At 47.8% G+C, this 27901-nt stretch overlaps 1 protein-coding gene across 1 annotated transcript; it reads right to left on the reverse strand.

Annotated features, from left to right (window-relative positions):
* Positions 1–1695: 1695 nt before the first annotated feature.
* On the reverse strand, positions 1696–4643 carry LOC109942591 (uncharacterized). The gene is made up of 4 exons (XM_020544691.1): positions 4560–4643; positions 4430–4494; positions 2085–2487; positions 1696–1775 (listed from the first exon to the last, which is right to left on the reverse strand). Exons 1-4 carry the CDS (start codon positions 4641–4643, stop codon positions 1752–1754), a joined length of 576 nt encoding a protein of 191 aa, XP_020400280.1. The 3' UTR covers positions 1696–1751.
* Between the last annotated feature and the right edge of the window lie 23258 nt (positions 4644–27901).

Raw genomic sequence — 27901 nt, forward strand, 5'->3', positions numbered from 1 at the left:
GGCATTAAATCACATGTACACAAAGATATAGGAAAGCATGATAAACACAAAATGTGGCTTCCATATTTGTGCATGAACATGAACATGAGAGTGAAAACAGACTTCATTTCAAGACGCAGCACCGTGTTATTTAAAATGATGCATAGTGCAAAGGATCCGCGATGTTAACTGTCCAAGAAACTACTTTGGAAATTCAGACTTAGACGCTATTCCAAATCTGAAAATTCAGAATTCAGCCACCTAACAGTCCAAAGCATGTCACAATAAAACAGCTCTCACAACACTAAATTTTAAATTCACTAAAGCATGTTAGGCGCTGGAAGATGCAAAGTGATGTAACAAAGAGAGGGAAGTTTCAGTAGGGTCTAACAACCTTCCTCACCATGTCAGGCGCTGGAAGATTTACAGATTGGAAACGACTGACTAGGCATGTAAAGTCTTAACATAAATATAGCAAAAGAGCATATAACTAAAACAACTGACTGCGTATGTAAAGTCTTAACATAAATATAGCAGTTCAATGTCTCAAATATATGGCATCAAATCCTCCAAGGTACAACGATTTAACAATGACTTACCAGTTGCTTACAAAGTTTTTGGAAGCCACACAACTTGACCAGACCCTCTTAACAGCTGAGCATCATATTGAGAACACCATGGTAAACGGCTCGCTCAAAGTGATCCCATCCCTTTACGTTGTTTGGTTCATCAAAGGTAATGGGAACAACTTGTATCATTACTAGCTGTTCTTTGAAACATCAGTTGGCTGCTCAGCGTAGCCTATAACCACCAAAACAGCCAGTGCAAACACTGAAACATCGGATGCTTTGAAACACCGGATGATGCCAAAACAACGACATCTCAATTTTTAAAATCAAAAGTTTATATGACAAAGAAAATAAAATCCAGTGTATGAAGATTTGATAATAGAGTACAAGCCAGCTCATTTTTAAAGTCTGATAACAAAGTAAAATCCATTGTATGAAGATCTAATAACAGAGTAAAATCTATTGTATGTAGCAAAGCCAACTATCCGGCTACATGGTTTTTAAACTTCATAGAAGTCTGATAACAGAGTACAAGCCAACTCAGTTTTTAAGCTTTCGAATGATCCTATCACTGAAGTCAGTCACCTTGGCCTGGTCCAAAATAGCTAGCTTCGAGTTCTTCTCAAATTCAGCAACAGGGCCTCACTTCTTTCAATGTGCATCATCTTTTGAAGGTGAAGAAAAAAGATTCTCTATCAATTTTTCATCTACTAACAATTATTAACGGGTCCACGACTACAATACCAAACAATGCTAGAGCTGATGAGCAATGCCATGCCAGGAATGGAGGGAGGGAGGGAGAAGCAGTCCGCTGGACGATGCACGCGTGGGGGAGTCTTAGAAGTTTCTGGCCTTGTGTTCTTTTTCTGTTTTGTTCTTCGTGTTTAGGTTTGCTTTCAGTTTTGTTTCTGAGTGTTTTTTGTTTGTGTTTCTTCCTTGCCTTTATGCAGTTGTTTGACAATTGACTACACCGTTTCACACTATGCACTTAAGCTATGTAAATTGACTATTGACTACACCGTTTCTTCCTTGCCTTTTTGTTTGTGTTTCTTCCTTGCCTCTATTTAATTGTTACAGACAACATCAATGGTGACAATGGGACAGCCGCAATGGTGAAGCCAATAACTGAACATACACATACTTACTAGATCATATGTAGTATGAACTCCCTCCTTAGAGTCTCTGGAAGTGCAAAAAGCATGGTCATCTCTTTGCATCAGGATATCTCTGCAAGAAATCAGTATAACAAATCAGTATAAGATCTAGCAATTTCCAAGTACAACACAGAATTATACTGCCAAGTAACAAAGAATTATACTCCAGGTTATTAGGGAAGCTCTATTCACAATCAGCTATGTGATAAACAGTACAACCATGGTTGTTTATATTGTTTATATGTATGACCATACTTTGTTCCTAGGTGAAAATAGTACAACAATTTCCTAGATGAAAACAACAACCAACTATGTAAAGAACTTGAAAATAGCACAGTGGGCTATGTAAAGAACATGAAAACATCATAGCCAACTAATTTACCTTACAATGGTCCTCATATTGTTGCTTCTCACATTGTACCATCTTCCTGTTCTCATCCCAAGAAAACCCACTATTTGCTAGCATAACCTCAATTGCACCATACTTTGTTCTAAAGTGTCTGACCCTAGACTCAATATGTGGAATTGCAGTGAGGCCACAACCTGGAATTTTTTCAGCAAGTGTAACTTCTAGGACAGATAGATAACCATTCTTGAAACTACCCTCACTTTTCCACTTTGGATCAAGGGATAGCTCATAGAGTGCCTTCACCAATGCTTCATCCTCAAAATAAGTCCACACCCTTTTACTTTTTCCTCTTCCACGCGATGACCGAAAAAATGATGGAGACCTTAAAATAGCCCAGCGGCCCTTTAGCCTTCCAAAGGCTCTCTCAATAATATTTCTAGCAATAGCATGGCACAAGTTAAAATATTCTTCTGTACTTCGTGGTGGATTTTGCACAGTGAAGCCTCCTAGATGATATCTTTCTGAGAACCATTTTGCTTCTAAGTTCTCTAACTCTTATCCTTCTCTCTATTTTCCAACACTTCCTCTTATATGAGATGAGTAGTAGTACCCAAATGTAATAAAACATAAAAATGAAAGAAGACATCATATTTCTGAGAACCATTTTTCTCCTCTGAGTCTGGATACTTAAAGGAAGACGAGCCATTAGCTGTAAAAAATAATATAGGGTTTATTTAATAACGAGAACCACAAATATATGTGCAAATAAGGAAGAAAAAACTTTCAAAATATATGTGAAAACTACATAACACAAATACAATGAACAAACACTTCATTTGTTTGATAGTCAAGCTAATTCTATTGCACAATAGTTCATTCTACTAAGGAACATAGAAACCACACTATGCTCAAAAGCTGATCGCACACAAGCTGCTAGTGTTTTGAGGCCGAAGACTGCCTCCAGGCTCCAGCCATATAAAGTGATAAAGAGTGGGGAGGAGGTTGTCCTAGAAATTATGCAAGGGCAAGAATGCGACAGCAAAGAAGGCATGTCTGCATCACTGCTACTACTAGCTAGTGAATAAACTGATACAATGCCTGAACATGTAGCAGATGAGCACCAAAGTCCAAAAATACAATAAGACTTGAGATTGTACTCCTGCAACTTCACTGTAATCCAAAAATAATGAGAAATGAAAAAAAAACAGAATAGCTATTGAGCAAAACCCAGAAATAATGAGAAAGGAATTGTTAACCATTTATGAAGAGCTGCAATTAGTTCAAACAAAACAATATGCATAGAGAAAACATTCAGAAATCAGAACAAACAGAATAGCTATTGAACAAAACCCAGAAATAATGAGAAATGAAAAAAAATTGTAGAAAAGAACAAATACTTTGAAGCAGCACACATTGCTCAAAAGGATACCGGAAGGGACATGCCTACATGGCAGAAGTCAGTTCTTGCTTAGTGACCAAAAAACAAATAATTTTGCAACTTCCACAGTTGACTTTCTGACCATATATATGAGCTACATATGCAGCATAACAAAGTTCTATAATCAAATGCACTAATGATGATAATGATAAGGGTCACAAACCAGCAGTCTACATAGTGGTGGAAAGATACCAAAGGTATGCAAATAAAAGAAACGAAAACCTTGTCTAAAAGGTAAACACATTAAGGCTATGTAGCATGATCATATCAAGAACACATTGAAGATTGTAGCATGTGTTTGGTTTGGGGACTAGAGGGAATGGAATTGTCATGTCCCTGTTTTGGATCCCAACCTGTGTTCTGGATTACCCCAAGATGCCAAGAAAGACAACGGTGTTGAAAAGGATCTACCCCATCCGCTCATTTTCAGAAGGCAGGGAGAACCCGAATCTAAGGGATCACATGCTGGAATTGACCCATCCCTCGTCACCCCTCAACCAAACACATGCTGCAAGTGTGGCAGTGTACAACAACATATCTGAATTCAAATGTAAATCAGTAACTGATGACAAACCATTTGGAACTGAGCTGCCAAATAAATGCATAAAAGGGATCACAAGAACAAACTGATCAGTTGTTTCAAAGGAAGTTGTATATATACCAATATTCTGCATAGTTAGGAATAAATATCAGGAAGGTTGTTTGACCACCACATTAGATAAGATGCGAAGCCCTTATGAAACAGGTAAGTATCCTGAACCCCACAATAGAAATTTGATGCTCCAAATGCAGTCTGTAACAACCATTGTCACCATTGCTGTTGTAACAACCAAATAGATTTTTCAGTCTCCTAACTCCAAATGCATCTTGCAGCTCCAAGCATGTGTGAGAAGCATGCATCGTTTTAACTTATCTTTGCATCTGTCCTTGAAGTGAATACCGACCAAAAGACTGTAATCCATGATCCTCTCCGCCTCCAGTAATTCGCAGTCTTTGTCCACTTTCCTGCAAGGAGATACAAGCCATGAGCTACTGCACCGAATTCTTGGGCCTCTGTGCAGCAGACAGACCTGAGGCGGCTCGACGGCGTTGGGCTTGGTGAATCCGAGAGCGAGTTCGGCGGCCGCGGCCGCAGCGGCGACGGTGTGCCCCATCCGGGTGCGGTGACCGAGCGGGTGGTGATCTGGCTTAAAGATATACAGATGATGCTTAAAGAAGGGAAGGGAATGAAACACGGAGGGCCCTCCCGCTATCCAACGATAGTCGAGGTGTGATGTCGACAAAGGAGAGTGCAGTGGGTGGGCTAGCGGCGGTGCGGTGGGCTAGCGGCGGCGTGGTGGGCGGGCTGGCGGTGGCGCGCTGATCTGGCGGCGACAGAGCGCTGATCTGGTGGCGGCGGCACGCTGAACAGGCGGAGGCGGCGGTGGCGTGTTGAACAGGCGGCGTGCTTATCGGGCTGGCGGTGGGTGGGCTGAGAGCTGGTGAGAGAGAGACCCACGACGCGGGATAGGGATTTGGTATTTTGGGTTAAGTTTGACGGTGTCGAGTTGGCCCACGAACTTAATCTAATAACGTGGGTACCCACGTTTCTAACATGTTAAGTTCGACGGTTTTGGCTAAGGCCCACGAACTTAATTTAAGAACGTGGGTACCCACGTTCTTAAAAAACCCTATGAACTTAACTAATGTAAGAACGTCGGTACCCACGTTCTTAACAAAACCCACGAACATTTATCAGTTTCTTGTAGTGATCAAAGAAGTATTCCATCCAGAATGGTTAGCTAACCTTTTACTTGTAAGGAAAAAAGGTGGGAAATGGAGGATGTGTGTAGACTACACTGGGTTAAATAAAGCATGTCCAAAGGTTCCCTACCCTCTGCCCCGCATTGATCAAATTGTGGACTCCACCGCTGGGTGCGAAACCCTGTCTTTCCTTGATGCCTATTCAGGCTATCACCAAATCAAGATGAAAGAATCCGACCAGCTCGTGACTTCTTTTATCACACCTTTTGGCATGTATTGTTATACTACTATGTCATTTGGCTTGAGGAATGCAGGTGCAACATACCAAAGGTGCATGAACCATGTGTTCGGAGAACACATCGGCAGAACGGTCGAGTCTTACGTCGACGACATCGTTGTCAAAACAAGGAAAGCCTCCGACCTCCTCTCTGACCTTGAGGTGACATTCAGGTGCCTAAAAGCGAAGAGTGTAAAACTCAATCCCGAGAAGTGTGTCTTCGGAGTCCCCCGAGGCATGCTCCTAGGGTTCATCGTCTCCGAACGAGGCATCGAGGCCAACCCAGAGAAAATCGCGGCCATCACCAACATGGGACCATCAAAGATTTAAAAGAAGTACAAAGGGTCATGGGATGCCTTGCGGCTCTGAGACGCTTCATCTCGCGCCTTGGCGAGAAAGGATTGCCCTTGTACCGCCTCTTAAGGAAGGCCGAGCGCTTCACTTGGACTCCCGAGGCCGAAGAAGCCCTCGGAAACTTAAAGGCACTTCTTACTAATGCGCCCATCTTGGTGCCCCCCGCTGCAGGAGAGAATCTCTTGATTTACGTAGCCGCAACCACTCAAATGGTCAGCGCTACGGTCGTAGTCGAGAGACGAGAAGAGGGGCATGCACTGCTCATCCAGAGGCCAGTCTACTTCATCAGCGAGGTGCTATCCGAGACCAAAATCCGCTACCCGCAAATCCAGAAGCTACTGTACACGGTGATTCTAACACGGCGAAAGCTGCAACACTACCTCGTCGGTCCCTTGCAGAAGGCACCCGGAGGCTTCACGCACCTGCTGGTCGCCATCGACAAATTCTCCAAATGGATCGAAGTCCGACCCCTAACCAGCATCGGGTCCGAGCAGGCGGTGGCGTTCTTTACAAATATCATCCACTGCTTTGGGATCCCAAACTCCATCATCACCGACAATGGCACACAATTCACTGGGAAAACGTTCCTAGACTTCTGCGAAGGACACCACATCCGTGTGGACTGGGCCGCCGTAGCTCACCCAATGACAAACGGGCAGGTGGAGCGCGCCAATGGCATGATTTTGTAGGGACTAAAACTGAGGATCTACAACGACATCAACAAGTTTGGCAAGCGGTGGATAAAAGAGCTACCCTCGGTGGTTTGGAGTCTGAGGATGACGCCGAGCCAGGCCACGGGTTTCTCGCCGTTCTTTCTAGTCTATGGGGCCGAGGCCGTCCTACCCACAGACTTAGAATACAGTTCCCCGAGGACAAAGGCATACGACGACCAAAACAACCAGACCAGCCGAGAAGATTCACTGGACCACCTGGAAGAGGCTCGGGACGTAGCCTTACTACACTTGGCGCAGTATCAGCAGTCTCTGCGACGCTACCACGCCCGAAGGATTCGGCCCCGAGGCTTCCAAGTGGGAGATTTGGTGCTTCGGCTACGATAAGACGCCCGAGGGCGCCACAAGCTTACTCCTCCCTGGGAAGGGTCGTTCATCATCGCCAAAATTTTGAAGCCCGGGACGTACAAGCTGGCCAACGATCAAGGCGAGGTCTACAACAACGCTTGGAACATCGAACAGCTACGTCGCTTTTACCCGTAAAGTGTTTCAAGTCATTCATGTATCTCGATCCCTTTACATGTATAAATAAAAAGTCTAACCGTCAAGGGAGGATCGGCCTTGCCTCAGCAAAAACCGAACCTCCCTCGGGGGCTAGAAGGGGGAACCCCCTCTGCGTCAAAATTTTCTTGGAAAAGTTTTCTACCAAAACGACTTTCGTGCCTTTCGACTATATTGATAACGGAATCCTAAAAACGAGCAAGAGAGACCTTGAACGGCAAGGCCGACCGAGCCGAGGGACTCATACGCCTCCAGGATACAGATACCTCACTCATCACCTTCCGTGAAAAGTAACTCGCGCTCGGATAAGTGATTCTACTACCGAACAAGTCCTAACACTCGAAACAAGAGGAAAGAAACACAACTTTATACTATAACAGTAAAAATGTTTAGGCCTCAGCGGCCGCAAGAAACATACACATACTTAGAATAAACTTTTCCCCACAGGCTCAGGTGTCGGCAGGGGGAGGAGCAGCACCCTCGGCGTCATTCCTACCCGCGGCGGAATCTGGCCCGGCCTCGGACGGCGACACAGGCGGAAGGACCTCCACCTCAAAACAGGAAGCCAACGCCGCGCCTAGGCCCTCAGCAGCCACGTCAAGCCTTTGGACCTCGGATAGGGCGGCCTCCTCTTCGTCGGGTAAGCAGTAGCCCTCGCTGACCCGCTCCAAATCCACGTCGTAGTGGGAAGAGAGGACGGTGAAGGCCCGCCTAACGCCGTGGTGCAGCGCCCCGCGGAGTCTGCTGCGCACGTGGCCGCCCAAGGCCCACATGCGACTCTGGGGGGAGCTGCCCGAGGGGACGTCGTCGAGGCTAAAGGTCTGGCAGAAGGCCGAGATGGCCTCGGACATGGCCATGCGGTCGGCCTCCTTCTGCTCAGCCGCCTGGGCAAGCGTCTTGCTGTTCTTAACGGACTTGTTAAGAGCCGTCTCGAACCCTGAAGACAGCCGGACAATATTCTTCAGACACGAGGAGAAGAATGAAGCTAAAACAAAATCACAAAGCAGGCAACACATACCTTCGGCGCAGGCACGCTACTGTGAGGCCATGACTCGGGCGGACCAGACAGACCCAACGGCCACGGCCAGGCCCTCCGCAAGGGTCCCGGCCCGAGCGGTCGCCTCGGCTAGCCGCTCCGTAACCTCAGCCAGCTGTCCCCTAAGGACCTTAGCCCGGCTCACGACCTCGGCAGCTTGGCTCCGGAATTGGTCCCGCTCGCTGGTGACCTAGCCAAGCTCCAGCTGCCGCTGATGCATCTCCCCGGCCTGGGAAGCCACCTGCTCCCATGCCGATGAAGCCTCCGTTCGTGCCGACGCCGCTTCTGTCCGCGCCGCCGCTGCCTCCGACTTCAGCTCATCACAGAGCAGCCGAAGGTCCGCCACCTCGGCGCTCCGTTGGGTGAGGCGCTCATTGGCCTCGGTAAGCGCGGCCCACTAGGACCGCAACGACTCCCAAACGTCGCTCTCGCGACGGATGAATAGCGACTTAGCGGTGCTCACGTCCGCAAGCTCCTGAGGGAGAAAATAGGATATCACAAAGAATGCCCTGATCACGCGAGGCGTACGTCTAAATCCTTACCTGAAAGACCCTGGGAACGTCCCTAGAAAGGATTTCCATGGTCGTCCGAAGCGACCTCATCGTCGCCTCGGTATATTCACGGAAATTATCCCGGAACTGCTCCTCCAGCTCATCGTTAAGGGAAAGGAGGGGCTCCGAGGTGTTGCGGCTCCAGAACAGGAGCGGCTGCCCACACCACTCATTGGGATTGAGCTGCGTGGGGATAAGGTCGCTGATCCCCAAGACGGGCCACTGTTCTGTGTGCCCCACAACCGAGGCGCTAGGTCCCCCTGCAGTCGATGCATCGGGTGCCACCGCAGTCGACGTATCGGGCCTCTCCTCGGCCAAGGTGACAAGCCTCCGCTCACCGACCTTGGCAACAACGCCCGCCCCCTCCTCATGTCGGAAATGGGGAGATCGGGGATGACCGAGGGTGGAGGCGCCTTAGCCATCTCAACATCGGCGGTGACGGGTGGCTCCGCGGGCGAATCAGCGACAGCCCTGGCAGGAATCGATGCCGGCGCCGGCAACAAGACAGGCGGACTTGGGGCCGCGGCTGCGGCAATAGCCTCCCCCAGTATGACGGCCGCTCCAACAGGGGGCTCGACCTGGGAGGCTTGCCCCATGACAGCCTGTGCCACCTGGGCCCCCCGCAAGAGGGCACCTTGCGCGGAGGCCAACCAACCAGCATGGCGCGCCGCAACCCCGGCTGCAGAGGCCGGTCCCGTCTTAAGGGCCTTCGAGGGGGCCAGACCAGCCGAGCCCTGCCTCCGCTTGCTGAAAAGGAGAAGGGGCAAATTCAAGACACACAGCGAAATAACTGAAATAGGGGTACCCTCAGATACTTACCCGCTCTGGGGCAAGGCCAATCGTGCCTACAGGGAGACCCCTCAGGCCTCGGTCTCCGCAGGCGCTGCCGAGGGTTGTCCCGCGGCCGGCTTCGACGCCGCTTCCACCTTGGGCACCAGAGGCACCGAGGGGGCGGCCTGCCCAGGCGACATCGCGACAGCCGGGGGACCAACTTCCCGTACGGCCGGCATGGGCACCTGCTCTTGGGGGACATGTGGTTCGGTCTGACCTCCCGGAGTCACCCCAATTATCTCGGCCAAGGGGTCAAGTACCCCCTCGGTCCGCCTCCGCTCCTCGGACCGGGACCCCGGCGTCCCGGCCCCAAACATTGGTGACGCCAGCCCACCTGGAAGCTGGCTCGACGACCTCTGACCCAGCCTCGGATCTAGACTGAGGCCAAGCCAGGCCGCCATGTCATCGTCTTCGTCATCATCATCATCATCGTCGTCGTCGTCAGGCGTGTCCGGCGACGGCTCCAATGGGAGCCCATCCCTTGCTTGCCTCTGACAACGCTTCTCCAAAGCTTCCCGAGCTCGCATCCTCTCGCGAGCTCGGGCCTTTTCCGCGTCCTTCTTCTCCTTGTCCTTCTCCGCGGTGAGCCTACGCGCGGTCCGGCCCGCCGCGTCCTCCTGGACCGGTGGCCGAGAGAGTTTAAAATTCCTCAACCCCTGGGGACGAACGAAAATCCCAACAGTAAGAACTAAAGACGTAAGAAACACGACGCAAAACAGAAGGAGGATCGGACACTTACCAGGGACACATACCCATGGTCAGGACGCATCGGGGGTTGGCTAAGGACGCCAGCGTCCAGCCTCCCTACCATGCCCGCTACCCGTCTGAGGAGGTCGTCGGTGGAGAGGGAGGTCGAGGACATCCGTGAACCCTCCAAATCAACCCCCGACTTCATCTCCAAAAGCCGCAACCGCTGCTCTGCCAATGGGAGCACCCTCCGGCGGTGGATAGCGGTGACGACCCCCGCGGCAGTAAGGCCCTCGGCTTGTAACTTATGCAGGGCACAGAGAATGGGCTGGAGCTTCTCCTGGTTTTCGCGTGTGCCCCCCCAGCGCCAGTTATCACCGGCGGCGGTCACCACACATTGAGAAAATGGCGGAAGCATCTCGTCATCGTTCCGGAGATAAAACCACCGGTTCTGCCACCCCTTGTTCGAAGACACAAGGGAGGCAGGGATGTAATGCTGTGCCCGCCCCGACCTCAGCTGGAGGGTGCAGCCGCCAGCCCGCACCGCCATATGAACCTTCTTCATGCCCGTCGACGCGGCGAAGAACTCCGCAGAGAAGAGATGGGTCCATAGGTCCCAGTGGGGGTCAATCCCCAGAAACTCCTCGCAAACCGCGACGAAAATAGCCGCCTGCGCGATGGAGTTGGGGTTGAAGTTATGCAGCTCCACCCCGTAGTAGTGCGAGAGCACCCGCATGAAGCAGCTCGCCGGCATCCCAAACCCCCGCTCATGGAAGGGGGTGAAACTGACCATGTACCCCAGCGGTGGAGTCGGGTCAGCCTCGCTCCAGAGGGCCAACCGCTCAGGCTGCGGCCCGCCGGAGAGAGGACGGAGCAAACCCTCGGTAACGAGGGCCTGCAAATCCTCCACAGTGACGGTGGAGAAAGGCCATGGGTCGCACGGCAGAATGACGGTCACCTTATCAGCCATCGCCGAACGGGAGCGGTGGGAGCAGAGGGGACGAGGCAGAAGGCAAGCGCAAATGGCAGAAGGCAGAAGGCAAAGCAGAAACAAATGGCAGGGTAAGAAACAACTGCCGGCCCCTCTTCCGGGTATATAAAGGCCTGGGCGAAATCCACCCAAAACTTCGCCCGAACCCTTCGTGAATTTCAAACTCGAAGGCAAAGCGGTTTTTCCATCCCTCGAACGACTTGCGCACACGCAACAGATACCCCGCGAGTCGCCCGTCCCGTCGCATTAACTCCCTGGCAGGATACACGTCTCCTCTGGCAGGCGGGCGGGCGCCGTTTCACCTCCGTCATGATGACTGCCTCAAAAAAGGTGCGCCACACTGTTTCGAAATATCTCCTTTCTTCCTTTTCTCTCTCTTTCTCTCTCTCCACAGGGATCGGAAAAGGGGACATTTCGAAGGAGCCCTTCGCAGCAAAAGAAACGGGCCTCGAGCCCTCCTACTGATCAGGGGTTCAGAGGTTGCGCCCTACGGGGTTCGGCAACCGCCCTAGAGCACTCGGGCTCTGAGCCCTTTACTGATCAGGGGTTTGAAGGCTGGCCCCTCGGAGGGATTCGACAGCCACCCTAGAACATGCAGAGTCAGGGATGACCCTGGGTACGTCCATTACATGGCCAAGGCTCGGGCTACGCTCCCGAGGTACCCTAAGACATTTTCGAGACCAGCGGGAATGATTTGTAATGGAATCCCACCGAAGGGAGGCACCGAGCCCTCGGACCCTATCAAATGGGTCCGGGTCCAGCGAATCACCTGCAGGTACTTTTGGAGCGCGCCTCTGGGCCACTAGCTGACCCTTATCGGACGAGGCTTAGGCGTCCGCTCGGATTACCCAATAGCAACTCACTGGAAACACCATGTTTAGCGCCCACCAAGGGTAACATGGCGTGTTTGCCCCCTCCTCCTTGTGGAAAGGCGACGAAGGGGCGTACAATAAAAAGCCGAGACGGTCCTCGATCGTCCTCTCGCTCCGTGCAGAGGCTCGGAGGCTGCTCTTGCACCAGGCTACGACCAAATTGTTGACCACGTCGACAAACCAGCTTAAAAACTCGGAGCCTGACTATGCACCCGGGCTGCGGCCAGGCTGCATGAGGGAACAACAAGGCCGACCGAGGAATCACAAAAAAAAATTAAGACCTCAGAGGAGTCAAACCACTCCTCCGAGGCCTCGGGGGCTACACCCGACGGGTGCGCTCGCGCGCACCCATCAGAACAAAATATAACCGAGAAAGGCTGGTCCCCTTGCAAAAAATCCGGCAGAACCTCCAAGCGAGTGCCTACACTCCCTTTGAGGCTCGGGGGCTACTGTCAGGTACCATAATTAGGGGTACCCCCAATACTCCTAAGCATGGCTGGAAAACATCTTCAAAACAGACCGTAAAGACTGGTAAGCACAACTCAAAGTTAAAGCCTCATCTACCAAGGGACGCGATCTCGTCTCGCCCGAGCCCGACCTCGGGTAAGAACAGTAGTCCCGGACGGATTCACGCCTCGCCCGAGGGCCTTCTCAGGCAGTGGGCGCACCCCCGGCTCGCCCGAGGCCAAGCTCGGGCAAACTTTATCGTACAGCAACCTCGACCAAATCGCCTTACCACCGACCGTATCGCATGCACATTTAATGCGGGGATCACCTGACACCTTATCCTAACACGCGCGCCTCAGTTGGCAAGGTCGAAATGACCGCAGTCACTTCGCCCCTTTACTGATCGTTCTGACAGGAAAACAACACTATTCACCCCGTTCCGACTACTGTGCCAACCACCACGGTAAAACTAACGACAGTAAGTCACGACCTCCCCCGAGTTCAGCCTCGGGCGCAACAGGGAGCTCCGCCTCGCCCGACCCTAGGCCTCGGCCTCAGCCTCGGCCTCGGGAGAAGGTCTCTGCCTCGCCCGACCCCAGGCCTCAGCCTCAGCCTCGGCCTCTGAGAAGTCACCGCCTCGCTCGACCTCGGCCTCGGACCGACTATGCCACAGGGGATACATCATTACCCTACCCCTAGCTAGCTGCCTCAGGCTACGAAGGAACAAGACCGGTGTCCCATCTAGATTACTCTGGCAACAGGTAATGATGGTTCCCTGCATGCGTCCATGACATCGATTGTTCTCAACTCTCTACGAAGGCAAATAAACGTCAGCAGGACCCAGGGCCGCACCGCCAGCTACGCTTCTACAGGGCTCAAGCACTTCTCCGCCTGCCACGTTAGCACATAGCTACACCCCCAAATGTACAGCTGGATCATCTCCTTGTATCTATAAAAGGGGATGCCCAGGGCCTTCCCAAAGGGGAGAGGGCGGACGCGAAAGGGGCTAACTCAGACGGCTCACTCCAAGACCAAAACCCTCTCTCGCAAAGCTTGTAACCCCTACTACGAGCACCCCGGTGCAAGATAATATAAGCCTCATCCCCCCTCTCGTGTTTCATCTTGCATCAACCCATCTGGGCAGGGACACGCAGCGTCAAATTCACTAGTCGGTTGAGGGTCCTCGCGGGTCCAAAACGCTGACAATATATATATATATATATATATATATATATATATATATATATATATATATAGGGCAGGTATAACGGGAGCCCTGGGCTTCGGATATTAAAGAGATCCCAGGTCGGTTACGTGGTCTGGTCCGCTGAAACAAGCGCGCCTGTCCAGACAGGCGACATGCAGGACAGACGACGCCGTTACGCGGTTGGTTTAATGGCAAGGCGGTAAACATATGGAAGTGGCGCGGAATTATAGGGAATAGATTCCACATGCAAACTTGCTTACTCTGTTACGTGGGCGCGGAATTTATGGATCTTGCATGGGGTGTAATGGCGGCAGGTAAATATAATGTAGAATAAGATGTTAAAAGATATGGCATAAAACTGATATTGTATAAATGTTGCATAAATAGAATATACCGTTTGGCATAAAATATGGTGTCATTGTGCGTAAGTAGTGTGTTAGGGATATTAGTTTTACATGTACATCGCTATAATATCGGGACGGTTTCGGAAATAATGGAAATACCCTGGAAACGTGGATGCGGTTACTTGTATAGTATCCGTGATTTCCTTACATCCAAAAAACACCACAAAGCCTGCATAACTATTTGGAGGTGGAGATGGCTGGCTCTGGAGAATCGCCGGCGATGGTAGGAGATGGCGTTCGTCTTGATCCAGAGACAGAGGGAGTAGTTGATGGTAACTCACTGGTCACACCACCTCCTACTCTACTGGGTCCTGTAATCGACGAGATGAGCATATGGGAAGAAGGAGAACAAAGGGTTCGACCTCCGATGTCCAATATTAGCTCCAGGGAGATGGATACGCCTCAAATACTGCATTCACATGTAAGTCCAATTGTTGTATTTGATTCTTGATTGATTAGATTGTTATGATCATATTCCATGGTACAAACAACAATGTTAATGAATTTGCAGAAAAAAACATTGATCCAACTATAGTGCCAACGGTAGGGATGACTTTCAAGGATGTTGATGATGCATATAAATTCTATAAAAGGTATGCATATGAAGTTGTATTTCCACTGAAGAAATACAGAGAGAAGACATTCAGTAAGTGGATAAATTGTTCACGTGAAGGTAAAAGTGCACCAAAATCAAATGATACACCTAGGATGAGGAATAGGACTTCGGAGCGTATGCAATGTAAGGCTGGAATAAAATTTAAAAAATATATGATGATGAAAAAAATGGTTGTAGCTGCAAAAATTGAACTAGTAAACTTGGAGCATAACCATGAGTTCATAACTGACAAAGCAGAGAAACAACATTTACGTTGCAACAAAAGTAGGGATGCTGAGTTCATAAATTTTGTTGATGCAATGCATGATAGCCGAGTGCCGCAGCATTGCATAGTTGATTTTATATCAGAAATGCATGATGGGCCAGAGAACGTACCGGTAACTGCTCAAGACCTGAAAAACATGTAAGCTATATTTTTATGTTTCATGTGTATATATTAAGTGCCATAAATATTACTATAGTAAATGTTTGTATAATCATTTTTTGTGCAAACAAATGTAGGAGGGCAGCAAGGAGACGAGAAAACTGCGCAAATGATGTAGCCAAACTTTTGGCTTTCTTTACAGAATGCAAGAAACAGAATCCACAATTTTTTTGTGATTTTCAGCTAGACAATGATGGGAAAATAGTGAGTATTTTTTGGTCACACGCAAGTATGCAGGGGGAATATGCAGATTATGGTGATGTTGTGACATTTGATACAACACACAAGACAAATATATATGATAAACCACTGGGCATGTTTGTTGGAGCTAACAGCCATCTGCAGTGTACAGTGTTTGGATTTGTTTTGTTGGGAGATGAAATAGTTCAGACTTTTGAATGGGCTTTCAATTCATTCAAAACATGTATGGGATGCGAGGGTCCGAGAGTTATGCTAATAGGTATGTGGTATGTCAATTTGTTATGCAAAAAAGTGAATTAATTTATTGTGAAAGTAAATTAATAGTTTGTGAGCAATTGCAGATCAAGATCCTGCAATGCCAATTGCTCTAAGAACTGTATTTCCAAAAACAGTTCACAGACTGTGTTTATGGCATGTCCAGAATAGATTTATGCCATTCTTAAATGAGATATATGCAAGGTTTGCTGATAAGGATTTTAAAACAACATTCCAATCTATTATACATCATCCATTAACTCCTCATGAGTTTGAATGTGCCTGGGAAATGATGCTAGAGGAGTTCAATCTTCATGAAGATATGACTCTACGCAAATTATATGAAATAAGGAATGAATGGATACCAGCATTTTTTAAAAATGACTTCTGTGGGGTAATGGTATCTACACAACGAAGTGAGAGCATGAACAGATTAGTGAAGCAATCACATGTAGATGCGAACATCCCTCTGCATGAGTTCGCTAAACAAATGATGAAAATGTTGCATAGCAGGAAAATGAAAGAATCAAAGGAGGCATTGATGAGCAAGGTATGTCATGCTTGTTATCAATAATGTATGGCATACATGTTTATGTAAATACTTTGTTTAATTATGATAATAACGTCTTATAGGGACCAAGGACAATAGATACATTGTATAGGTCCGAAGTGAGAGTCTCTAGAGCATACACCAGAGCTGTTATGAATAGATTTGAGGAATCAATGAAATACGCCACTGCATACAAAATATTAAAGGACACAAACGGTTGTGATAAAGATTGGATCGTACAACATACAAAAAGGTCTAATAAAATTGTGTGGGGACAACATCAATTCAAGATAACAGCGGACATAGAAGCTGGGGAGTATACATGCGAGTGCAAACAGTGGGAACATACAGGTTTATACATATTGTGTTGATTAAAAGAATAAATTTGCATACTAAATAATTTGTTGATTGTAGTACAAATTAATGTATATCGTTAAAAAATAATGGTTGGTTTTCATGTTTTAAGGTCTATTATGTTTTCATCTTTTAAGAGCCTTCATGCATCTTCAAGTTGAAAAGATACCTTCAAAGTATATATTGCAAAGGTACACTGTCTCATCAAGAAAAGATGTACCGTTTGAAAAAATTGATAAGAGCTTCAGGGGAAAGGATGGAGTTACTAAATCATACAGACAGAAAATGTTGCTAACGAAAACAATGAAAGTGGTTCGCCAGGCGTGTATGTCAAAAGCAGGGTACGACAAGGCAATGGATGTGTTGGATGAGCTCGATGGCGTTCTATGCCGATTAGAGCCAGATATTGGATGTAATGAGTCATGTGATGTTAGTGATGATGAGGAAAACCAGGTAATAAGATTCCAGTTTTTTAAATGTTATACTATTTGTAACATATAGTATGCATAGTAAGATATTATTTGTACCAGGAAGGAGAATTAAATAATAATAATGCTGGCGATGGGATGGAAGATGACAATACAATTACATGCCATAAAATGGTATGTACAAGATAAATATATAATCTTGCATGAAGTATTGTATATAATGAATATATAAAATCAATGTACTAAGCAAATTTTATTTTGTAGGATGTGCATAACACCATGACTGGATGTGAACATGCGTTAACATTAATAACAGCTGGTAACTAGGTACATATTAAACAATTATTGTTCATTTGTATATAATGAAAATATATGTTTATGCTGCATGGAAATGTTGATGTATTTGGGTTGTGCTATATAGGTGGACAACATGAGAATTCCACCTGAGGTTGGTGATACAAGTTCTCCGTGTCACGTAGCACATGAACAAATGGAACATATTGGTGCATCCTCAGAAGCTAAAAAGGTGAGCATTGAGAAATGATTTTACTGATTGGTAGAAAGATACTTTATGTAAATATGTGTATACTAATTAATAACTTATTTTATTATACAGAGGTTGAATTTTAATGTGGATGTTATAAATCTGAGTATGCCGGATCGTGCAAGACCAAAAGGACGGACAATAAAAAATACAGAAGATAGGATTATGAAACTAGGTGCGAAAGGAGAAAAAGAGAAGAATAGGAGATGCCAATTGTGTGGAATAGCAGATGGACATAACAGCAGAACGTGTCTGTCTGTGGAAGAGAACAGGGCAAGACTAGCAAAACTGGCTAATCAAAAGAGAGGATGACCAACCGGATCAAGACTAAACAATAAAACAACTGCTCCACAGTGGAATGAAACATCGACTGCTAAAAAACATCGTGTTGATGAAGAAGTAGAAAATGAATAAGCCGCTGAGCATATGGAATTGGGTGAATATTTTGAAGTGTGACTAAAGAGTGGTCGATGTAGTATAAATTTGTAATAGCACAATGACCTATGTTTTAGTTTTTGGAAATTAATAGTTTGCATGATTGGGTTATATAATGTGTTGATATAATACTATAATATGTTGCGTAAAACTAGACCATTACACAAATTATGAAACTAAATATATACCAAAAATTGGCATTGAATGTTTAGCAATCGGCCGATCTGGACATAAATGGTATATAAACTCAATACACTTAACATAACTAAGCAATTGGGAGTACATACTTCGGGTTTCACACTACATCTACACCAGAAAGGTTGTAGCATAGGCACTGGTCACAGTTAGCATAATTAGCATGGTAAATGTGTAAAAAAGAAACCTAATGTATATAAAATAAGGAAGTATATAGGTTGCATAAAACTTGAATATTAAAGATAATATGATAATAGAAATACGCCAAACATTGGACGAAAACGATTAACCATCTCACAATCTGGAAATAAAAAGCATAGAATTTCATAACAGATAACATAACTAGACAGTCTAGTACCACTTATGTTTTACACACTTGAAATAAAAACTGATACAAAGTAGCATAGACATTGGACACAGTGAACATAAGTGTCATGGGGAGTATCATACACATGAGCAACACCTGACATAAGTGACTTAAGAAGTAACATAAACAGTTTGGGGATCCCATAGGGAATCATGTTCAGCTATGATATCTAAGTCTTGGCTTTCAAACAACGCCGTTTCCTTGGAACATACTTGAAAGGCAGCAGTTCTGCAGGGAGGGGGAAAACCCTGTTGTTGCGATGAAAGGTCAGGTAATGCTGAACAAAAGCACGTTGGTCCAATGGTTCATCCTGAAATAGTCATAATAGTTGAATTAATGCTAAGAAGTATGAAGGAATAATATATGCATGATCAAAACACTAATTTAGTAACATACCGGTACAACAAATTCTGATAAGTCGCCATCATCAAAATCGTAGCATCAGAGGAAGTTTGCGACAAAAAACCCACAATCATTTGACCTTGGTAACATGGTTGGACAATTGGGAAGAAGCCCAATCTTGTAGTTGCCAAACTTTGGTAAACTTGAATCTGGTCGAGCTTCATGTAACGCAATGCTAAGTCTTCTCATTATTAATCTGGACCAAGGTATCTTCGTTCCATGTATCAACAATTGATCATTGTGGATTTGTTTCCAGGTAGTGCCTCCAAGCAATGTTCCATAAGGATTTGAATCTAAAATGTCTATTCGACGAAGTTGAAAGTTGATTGCATGAAGGGTCCAGTGACTACGACGTAGCATAGGAACCAGGATCTGTTAAGATATATGTATAAGTTTATGAATGAACAATAATAGGTGTATAGAAAATTAAAGATAACGTAAATATATAACTTATGACCAAAAGAACATTAAAATATTCTTACAAATAAAACTGATTGGGGCTCACCAATTTAATTTGGTTTAGAACTTCATCTGGAGGAAGCGTCGGTTCTAGTTGTTGTCACACCCGGTTTTGGAAGGTAAACCGAATGCGAACCATGTACGTGCCAGGATCAGAACTCACGTACACAGCGATTACATAAATGAACATCATCGCACAATGCTCGAATAATAACTTAAAAGAGTACTTAACTTATTACATCACAGAGTCATAGACATCAACATAGTCATCGTCTTAACATGTAAATCAAAGTACTAGCGAAACGCAGTAAAGAAAAGGCCTCCACAGGCAGCTGACTGGGGGTTGCCGCCAACCCACACCTAGAATTCGTCGTAGTCTTGGAACTCCTGGAAGTCTCCTTCCACGACTTCGCCTTCTCCTGAGCAGTGGTTGCAATGTGGACAACCTGGTGTTTTGTGGTAAAGCAAGGATGAGTACACATCAACGTACTCAGCAAATGTCCCGTTTGGCTGAGGTGGACTAGCTTTATGTGGGGTTAGGCTCAAGCAGTTGCTTTTAGTTGGTCAGGTATTTATCATTAGTAGAAGCCAGATTTTAGCATTAACCAACCCGTAAACCATTTCCTCATCGAGGAACATCATCATCATCGTCGAACCAAAACCATAACATAATCCTTGCATCTCGAACCATCTGTATCTCTAATCAAAGAGGATCCCAAGGCTGCTCTTAACCGTGAGCACAGCTGATATATCAGTTTCACTACCCTCTGCAGAGGTTGCACACTTTACCCATGAGTCATGATTCCCTTTCTACCCGGGGAGAGCTAATCCCCATTGACCACTACCTAGGTGGTCCGGCAGGGCATCACTACGTAGCTTTTACAAAGATTCCCTAGAGATCATAGCTGCCCGTTAGGTTTCTCCAGTTTGATAAACACAGTACCCCTCCCCGCAGGAGAGTGACTAACAAAGAGCAAAACGAAAGAACCTCGGCACTCAGCCTCGGCAGAGCAAGCACTGTGCCTGGACCCCATTGACGGCACGACGGCTAAGCAACTACACCTCTAGTTCATCTAATTAATCAGCTAAGGGCATCCCATTTCACCCTCATGGTTGCACTGTTATCCCGGGTGGTCTCTCAACGAACCAGTCCTTACGGAGAGGTACTCAGGAAACAACCTGAGCCCCCTAGAGTATCACAAGATCATCAACATCATCAGGATAACAGTATCATAAATAGTCACATCATGTTCATTGATTAAGTTAAGGCAATAGCAGAGTGCTAACCATAACAACCCAATAGGTCATCAAGGACAAAGTAAAGTGTAAAGCTAGTCAATCCTTAGGTTTCAAGTAAGTAATGCGGGATAGTAAGTTATAAATGAGTAGGACATAATGGGACAGAGGACACTTGCCTTCACCAAACTGCTGATCAGGGACTTCCTCTGCAACTGCCTCGGGAAACACAGACTGCTCGTTGTCTACGTAAAGCAATCATTCACACTATGCACTTGGGAAAATAACAAACAAAAACAAAATACCAAACATATGCAGCAGAGAGAGGTCACATGTTCATAACAGAAAAGGGATAGGCACTCTGGTGTTCTCTAGGCCTGGGGTAGAGGACTATACAAAATGAGTCATTATCCACTACTCAGGTTTAAGTCAGTGGTGGGATTAAATAATTATCTGGTTTAAGTTCCTAAACTTAAGTGTTTGAGTCCATAAACTTAAGTGCACCAACTTTTATTAAAGTCTACTTTCTTTTATTTATCTCAAATAGGGTTCCCATAACATTAACTTTATCCTAATGATTAACCATTAATTGGGACATGAAAACAGCAGGGAAACATTGCATAAACAGATAGATAATAATATTATGAACATTTTGCAATTTGAAGCACCTAATTTGGAGTTCATATGACAAAGTTATGAATTTTACAAGTTTAGGGGTTAAAATTATACCCTAAGGACCTATTTTGAATTAAATAAAAGGTCCGAGGACCTAACTGCGAGAAACCAGGGACGGCGGGCGCAATTTCCAGAAAACAGGGGGGTTCTTTAAGAAAATGCGCGGGCGAAGGGGTATCGGGCGCTTACAGCCGTTGGATCTCAAACGGACGACCAGGATTAGATCCTGCGGGCGGGCGCGCGGGCGCGCGGCGGCGTGAGCGTCTGACAGGCGGGGCCGGGCGGGCAGCGCGGGCGCGGGGCTGACAGGCGGGGCCCAGTTGGCAGCGCGAGCGCGGGCGACTGGCAGGCGGGGCCCAGTTGGCAGGGAGGCGGGGCGCGGGGGAAACGGCTCTGGGCCGTTGGATCTCAGGCGAACGGCTGAGGCTGGGTTCGGGCTATTTGAAACAGGGCCGTCCGATCTAAGATGGACGGAGGAGATGGGGCGGCTGGCTCCTGTCTCCTTCCCCAGCCAGCTGAGGCGGCGGCGCCCGTCCCGCGGCGGAGAACTCGCCGGAGACGAGGGGCGCGGGGGCCCTGCGGGTCCCCGGGGCGACCTGAGTGGCCGGGAAGGTTGGGGAGGGCGCGGGGAACCTTTTGGTGGGGACTAGGTCGGGGCAGGGGCACCGGAGGGGGGCGGTTCGCGGTAGAGCGGCTCGACGGCGGCGCTAAACTACTCCGGCGAGGAATTAAACGCGATAGAGAGCAAGACAAAGGCCAATAGGGGCGGGAGAGGTCCCTTACCTCAAAGCGGCCTCCGGGGACTCCTCGGTGGCGACGGAGACGCGACGGCGGCCCGGGGCGACGGTGGCGGCTGCACGGAGGACGGCGGGTGAGCGCGGGCAGAGCGAAATAGGGAGGGGAAGGGGAAATTGGTGCGCGTTCCGGGTTGCGGACGTCGGGGCGAAGCTCACCGTGGCAATGGACACGGCGGAGCTCCAACGGCGGCCGGGAACCGAGCTCGGAACGGCGGGGTTTACGGCGGCGACGCTCTGGCGTGCGCACAGCGAGGGAGAGGTGGAAGAGGGGGGGGGGGGCGGTTGGTGCGCAAATGAGGGAGGGGGAGATGGCGAGCAAGGCTCGGGGCTCAAGTGGCCGAGGGCGAGGTGGGGCGAGCCCCACGCGCGACGTGGGCGCGGAGACCGCGGCACGCACGACGGCGGTTACGCGAAGACGGAGAAGCTGACAAGCCGGGCCCGCGGCGCAGAGAGAGAGAAGAAAGCGGGTGCGGGCGCGAGGAAAGCGGGGCTGACGGGCCGGGCCCACGGGCAGAGAGAGCGAGGGAGCGGGCGCACGCGCGGGGAAGCGGCAGCGCCGACAGGTGGGGCCGGGCGAGCAGAGAGAGCGGGAGGCGGGCGCGCGCAAGGCGGGCTGAAAGGCCGAGGGGGCGGGGAAAGCGGGCTTCTTTTCCTTTTTCTTTTATTTTGGTATTTGTTTTCTCTTTTCTTTTTATTTTCTCTATTTGATTCAAATTCAAATGAGCCACAAATTCAAATTAGACCTTTTGAGAATTATGCACCAAACAAAAGTGAAATCTAGGGTTCAACATGATGCAACAATTCATACTCCCTTGGAGTTTGAGCTAATAGACTATAATTATAAATAAGATAACCACTTTTCTCCTATAGAAATGAGAGAGAGGAGATTGGGGAAGGATGAGAAAAGGGAAGTAACACCTGAATTTGTGAATATGAGCAAAGAAATTTTATACCCCCAAATTCAGGGTGTTACAAACCTATCCCCCTTAAAAGAATCTCGCCCCCGAGATTCAGGGTTGGTCAGCAAAGAGTTCGGGGTATTTGGCTTTCAGATCATCTTCTCGTTCCCAGGTTGCTTCTTCCTCAGAGTGGTGACCCCACCTGACTTTGCACATTCTGACGGTGTTTCTCCGGGTGACCCTGTCTGCAAACTCCAAAATCTGCGTTGGCTTCTCTATGTAGGTTAGATCTTCCTGAACTTCCAAACCCTCCACTTGCAACTGCTCTTCTGGTACTCGCAGACATTTCTTCAATTGCGACACGTGGAACACATTGTGCACTGCTGACAAGCTCTCTGGTAGGTTGAGCTGGTAGGCCACTTCTCCACGCTTTGCTTGAATCTGATATGGTCCAACGTACTGGGGTGCTAACTTGCCTTTGACTCCGAACCTTCTGACTCCCCTGATAGGTGACACCTTCAGATAGACGTAATCTCCCACTTCAAAACTCAGTTCTCTTCTCCTGCGGTCCGCATAGCTTCGTTGTCTTGACTGTGCTATCTTCAGGTTCTCCCGAACCATTTTGATATTCTCTTCGGCTTCAAGCAAAATGTCGGGGCCAAACACCTGTCTCTCTCCAGGCTGGTCCCAATGCAGCGGAGTCCTACAGCTCCGTCCATAGAGTGCCTGAAACGGTGACATCTTCAAGCTGGCCTGGTAACTATTGTTGTAGGAGAATTCTGCATAAGGTAATCTTTTGTCCCATCCTGACTTGTCTTGCAACGCACAGGCTCTCAACATATCTTCTAGGATCTGATTAGTTCTTTCAGTCTGACCGTCTGTCTGCGGGTGATAAGCTGAGCTGAAGTTCAAATGGGTGCCCAAAGCTTCTTGTAGCTGCTGCCAAAAATGAGATGTGAACTGCGTTCCTCGATCTGACACTATCTTCTTCGGCACACCATGAAGGCAGACTATCCGTGACATGTATAACTCAGCTAACGTTGCTCCGGTGTATGTTGTCTTCACAGGTATGAAATGGGCCACCTTTGTTAAGCGGTCCACAACCACCCAGATGGAATCATAACCGGCCCGGGTACGAGGTAGGCCAACTATAAAATCCATCCCGATCTCATCCCACTTCCACTGAGGAATCCGCAATGGCTGCAACAATCCGGCAGGCCTCTGATGCTCTGCTTTGGTTCTCTGACAACTATCACAGATGGCGACATATTGTGCGATCTCTCTTTTCATGCCATACCACCAAAACCTCCTTTTTAAATCCTGGTACATCTTTTCGCTTCCCGGGTGTATGGAGTAGGCTGTCTCATGAGCTTCCTTTAGGATCAGCTCCCGAATAGGTTTGAGGTCGGGAACACACAATCGGTCCTTGAACCATATTACTCCCTCTTCATCCTCTCGAAAGTCTTTGCCTCTTCCTTCTAAGATCAGCTGCCGAATCTTGTTGATGTTTTCATCATCCTTCTGCCCTTCTTTGATCTCCCACTCTAGGGTGGGCTCTAACTCCACCGTTACTCCTTGCGTACTGTTTAGGAAACCAAGGCTCAGTCTGTCGAACTCTTTGGCTAACTCATACGGCATCGGGTACGATGCCAACATATTAACTTGACTCTTCCTGCTCAGAGCATCTGCAACAACATTGGCTTTGCCTGGATGGTAATGTATCTCCAACTCATAGTCTTTGATCAATTCCAACCATCTTCGCTGCCTCATGTTTAACTCTGACTGGGTGAATATGTACTTCAGACTTTTATGATCCATGTAGATGTCGCATTTCTGTCCATACAGGTAATGTCTCTAGGTCTTTAAGGCATGAACCACTGCTGCCAACTCCAGGTCATGTGTGGGATAATTTTTCTCATGGATCTTCAACTGTCGAGATGAGTATGCTACAACTCTTCCTTCTTGCATTAGCACACATCCCAATCCGGTGTAAGAAGCATCGCAATACACTGAAAATGGCTTGTGAACATCAGGCAGGACTAACACAGGAGCTGTAGTCAATCTACTCTTCAGTTCTTCAAATGCTTCCTGACACTTTTGGGTCCACTTAAACTCAACTTTCTTCGCCAGTAACGCTGTCATTGGTCTAGCAATCTTTGAAAAGCCTTCGATGAAACGCCTGTAATATCCAGCCATTCCAATGAAGCTCTTGATCCCGCGAACATCCTTCGGTGCTTTCCAGTTCAGGATATCTGCTACTTTCTTTGGATCCACTGCTAACCCATCTTGATTTATGATGTGACCCAGAAACAAGACTTCATGAATCCAGAACTCGCATTTGCCCAACTTGACATACAATTGATGCTCTCGAAGCCTTTGCAGTACCATCTTCAAATGCTCTGCATGATCTTCCTCACTTTGAGAGTATATGAGAATGTCATCGATGAACACTACCACAAACTTGTCTAGATAATCCATGAACACACTGTTCATCAGATACATAAAGAAGGCTGGTGCATTTGTCAAACCAAAGGACATAACTGTGAACTCATATAACCCGTACTTGGTGATGAATGCTGTCTTCGGTATGTCCGAGGGTCGGATTCTGAGTTGATGGTAACCTGATCTCAGATCTATCTTCGAGAATACACTGGCACCTCTGAGTTGTTCAAACAGATCTTCTATTCTTGGCAAAGGGTACTTGTTCTTAATAGTGACTTCGTTCAGGGCTCTGTAATCTATGCACATCCTTTTGGTACCATCTTTCTTCTCTACAAACAACACTGGAGCGGCCCAAGGCGAGGTGCTTGGCCTGATGTAACCCTTCTCTAACATCTCATCTATCTGCTTCTTGAGTTCTACCAGTTCTGGTCCAGACACTCGATAGGCCCTTTTTGAAATGGGGGCGGTACCAGGGATAAGCTCTATGGCAAATTCAACCTTTCTCTCGGGTGGCATGCCCGTTAGCTCCTCGGGAAACACATCCGGAAAGTCTGACACAACCTTGATAGCCTCGAGCGGGTTAGGCTCCTTACTACCAACTGAAATCTGGTGACAGACTCCCTCTTCTGATTTAGGCATCCATAGCTCGGCCACTACCTCTTCTCCTGACGGGGACTTCAATGTTACGGTCCTCTTGTCACAACTAACATTCGCCTCATACTTCATTAACCAATTCATCCCTAAAATAATGTCTATCCCAGGGGTGTCTATTACTATTAAGTCACTGGGGAATCCTATCCCCCTTATTTCCACCATTATATTTGAGCATATTTTATCTGTTTGCACCTTGCCACCGACCGAATTAATCCTCATGGGCGGCATCATTGCCTCTACTGAGATGTTATGCAATTCTACCCATGTTGCAGTGACAAATGAATGAGTTGCACCAGTATCAAATAACACTTTCGCGGGATGAGATTCGACTGAAAACATACCTACTGCCACATCTGGTGCATCCTGGATTGCTTCGGCCTCCAAGTGGTTCACCTTTCCACGGTTGTACGCTTGGTTACGATTGCCTGCTGCCGGCTGCAGTACACCTTGCCTTGTTGGAGCATTGGGGTTGGTCTGCTGTTGCGCCAACTTCTTTGGGCACTGCATCGCCCAGTGGCCTTGTTCTCCACAGTGGAAACATCCTCTGCCTCCTCCTTGTGCTGGGGCTGCTTGGTTGCTCTGATTCGCTGCTGGGGCAGGAAGGCGAGGTGCCTGGTTGTTCTGCTTCTGATACTGATTACCTCCCTGCTGGCTGTGCTGACGATACTGCTGCTGCTGCTGATACTGCCTCTGAAACTGCTGCTGATGCGGACGCTGATTCTGATTCTGGTATCCCTGTGGGTGACCAGGCCTGCCTTGCTGAGACGAACTGCCCGAGAAACGTGGACGGCTGATGCCTCCGGACTGGTGTCCACTCATCTTGCGCTTCCGATCTTCCATGTCCTTACGCTTCTTCTCGGTCATAACTGCCCTGTCGATCAGGTGCTAGAAGGTGGGGAAGGTGTGATTCATCAGCTGGTAATGCAGGGGATCCACCAAACCTCTCATGAACCTGTACTGCCTTTTAGCATCAGTGTTGACGTCTTCAGGTGCATAACGAGACAGCTGCAGAAACTTGTCTCTGTACTCACTAACAGACAGGGGTCCCTGCTTCAGAGCCAGAAACTCCTCCTTCTTCACGATCATCAGTCCCTCTGGCACATGGTACCGACGGAAACTCTCGCTGAATTCCTCCCACGTGATGGCTTCAGGGTCAGCATGGGTGGCGAGGTAGGACTCCCACCAGGACTGGGCTGCTCCCCTTAGCTGGCGGGGACCATACAGAACCTTCTCCCTGTCGTCACATTGGGCGGTGCGCAGTTCCCTTTCCACTGCGCGCAGCCAGTCTTCTGCATCCATGGGGTCAGCAGAATGGGCGAAGGTAGGAGGGTGCCCTCTCATGAACTCACCACGCTTATCCCGTGGCATCTGGGGCATCTGCACTTGCAATTGGGGTTGGGGTTGCTGTTGAGCCTGCTGCATGGCTGCCAGAGTCTGCCCAATGGCCTGCACTGCTTGAGTCTGCATCAAAAACATCTGCTCCACTGACATCGGGGGTGGTGGGGGAGGTTGCCTCTGTTGTTCCTCCTGCTGGTCATGCTGCTCTTGCTGAGCACGCCTGTTGCATCGGCGCCTGTTGTCAGACATCTGTGGAAGACATTCATACATCAGCATTGATCCTACAACCCTTCAGCATAAGAAAAGAGAATACAGAATTCTTCATGACACTGAGTGAACAAAGGGCTTCACTGATCCTCATTATGATTCAACACCGCTTCTTAGATAAGAAGGAAAGTGGAGGCAAATGGTTTCCCAACTAAGCAACTGACTTCATTAACATTACTAGCTAGGCCAAACTGCAGGGGAAACCCACAGGTTGGCAACAGTCATTACAAAGATTCAAATCC

Source organism: Zea mays, chromosome 9, assembly GCF_902167145.1.
Source record: "Zea mays cultivar B73 chromosome 9, Zm-B73-REFERENCE-NAM-5.0, whole genome shotgun sequence".
Taxonomy (NCBI): Eukaryota; Viridiplantae; Streptophyta; class Magnoliopsida; order Poales; family Poaceae; genus Zea; species Zea mays.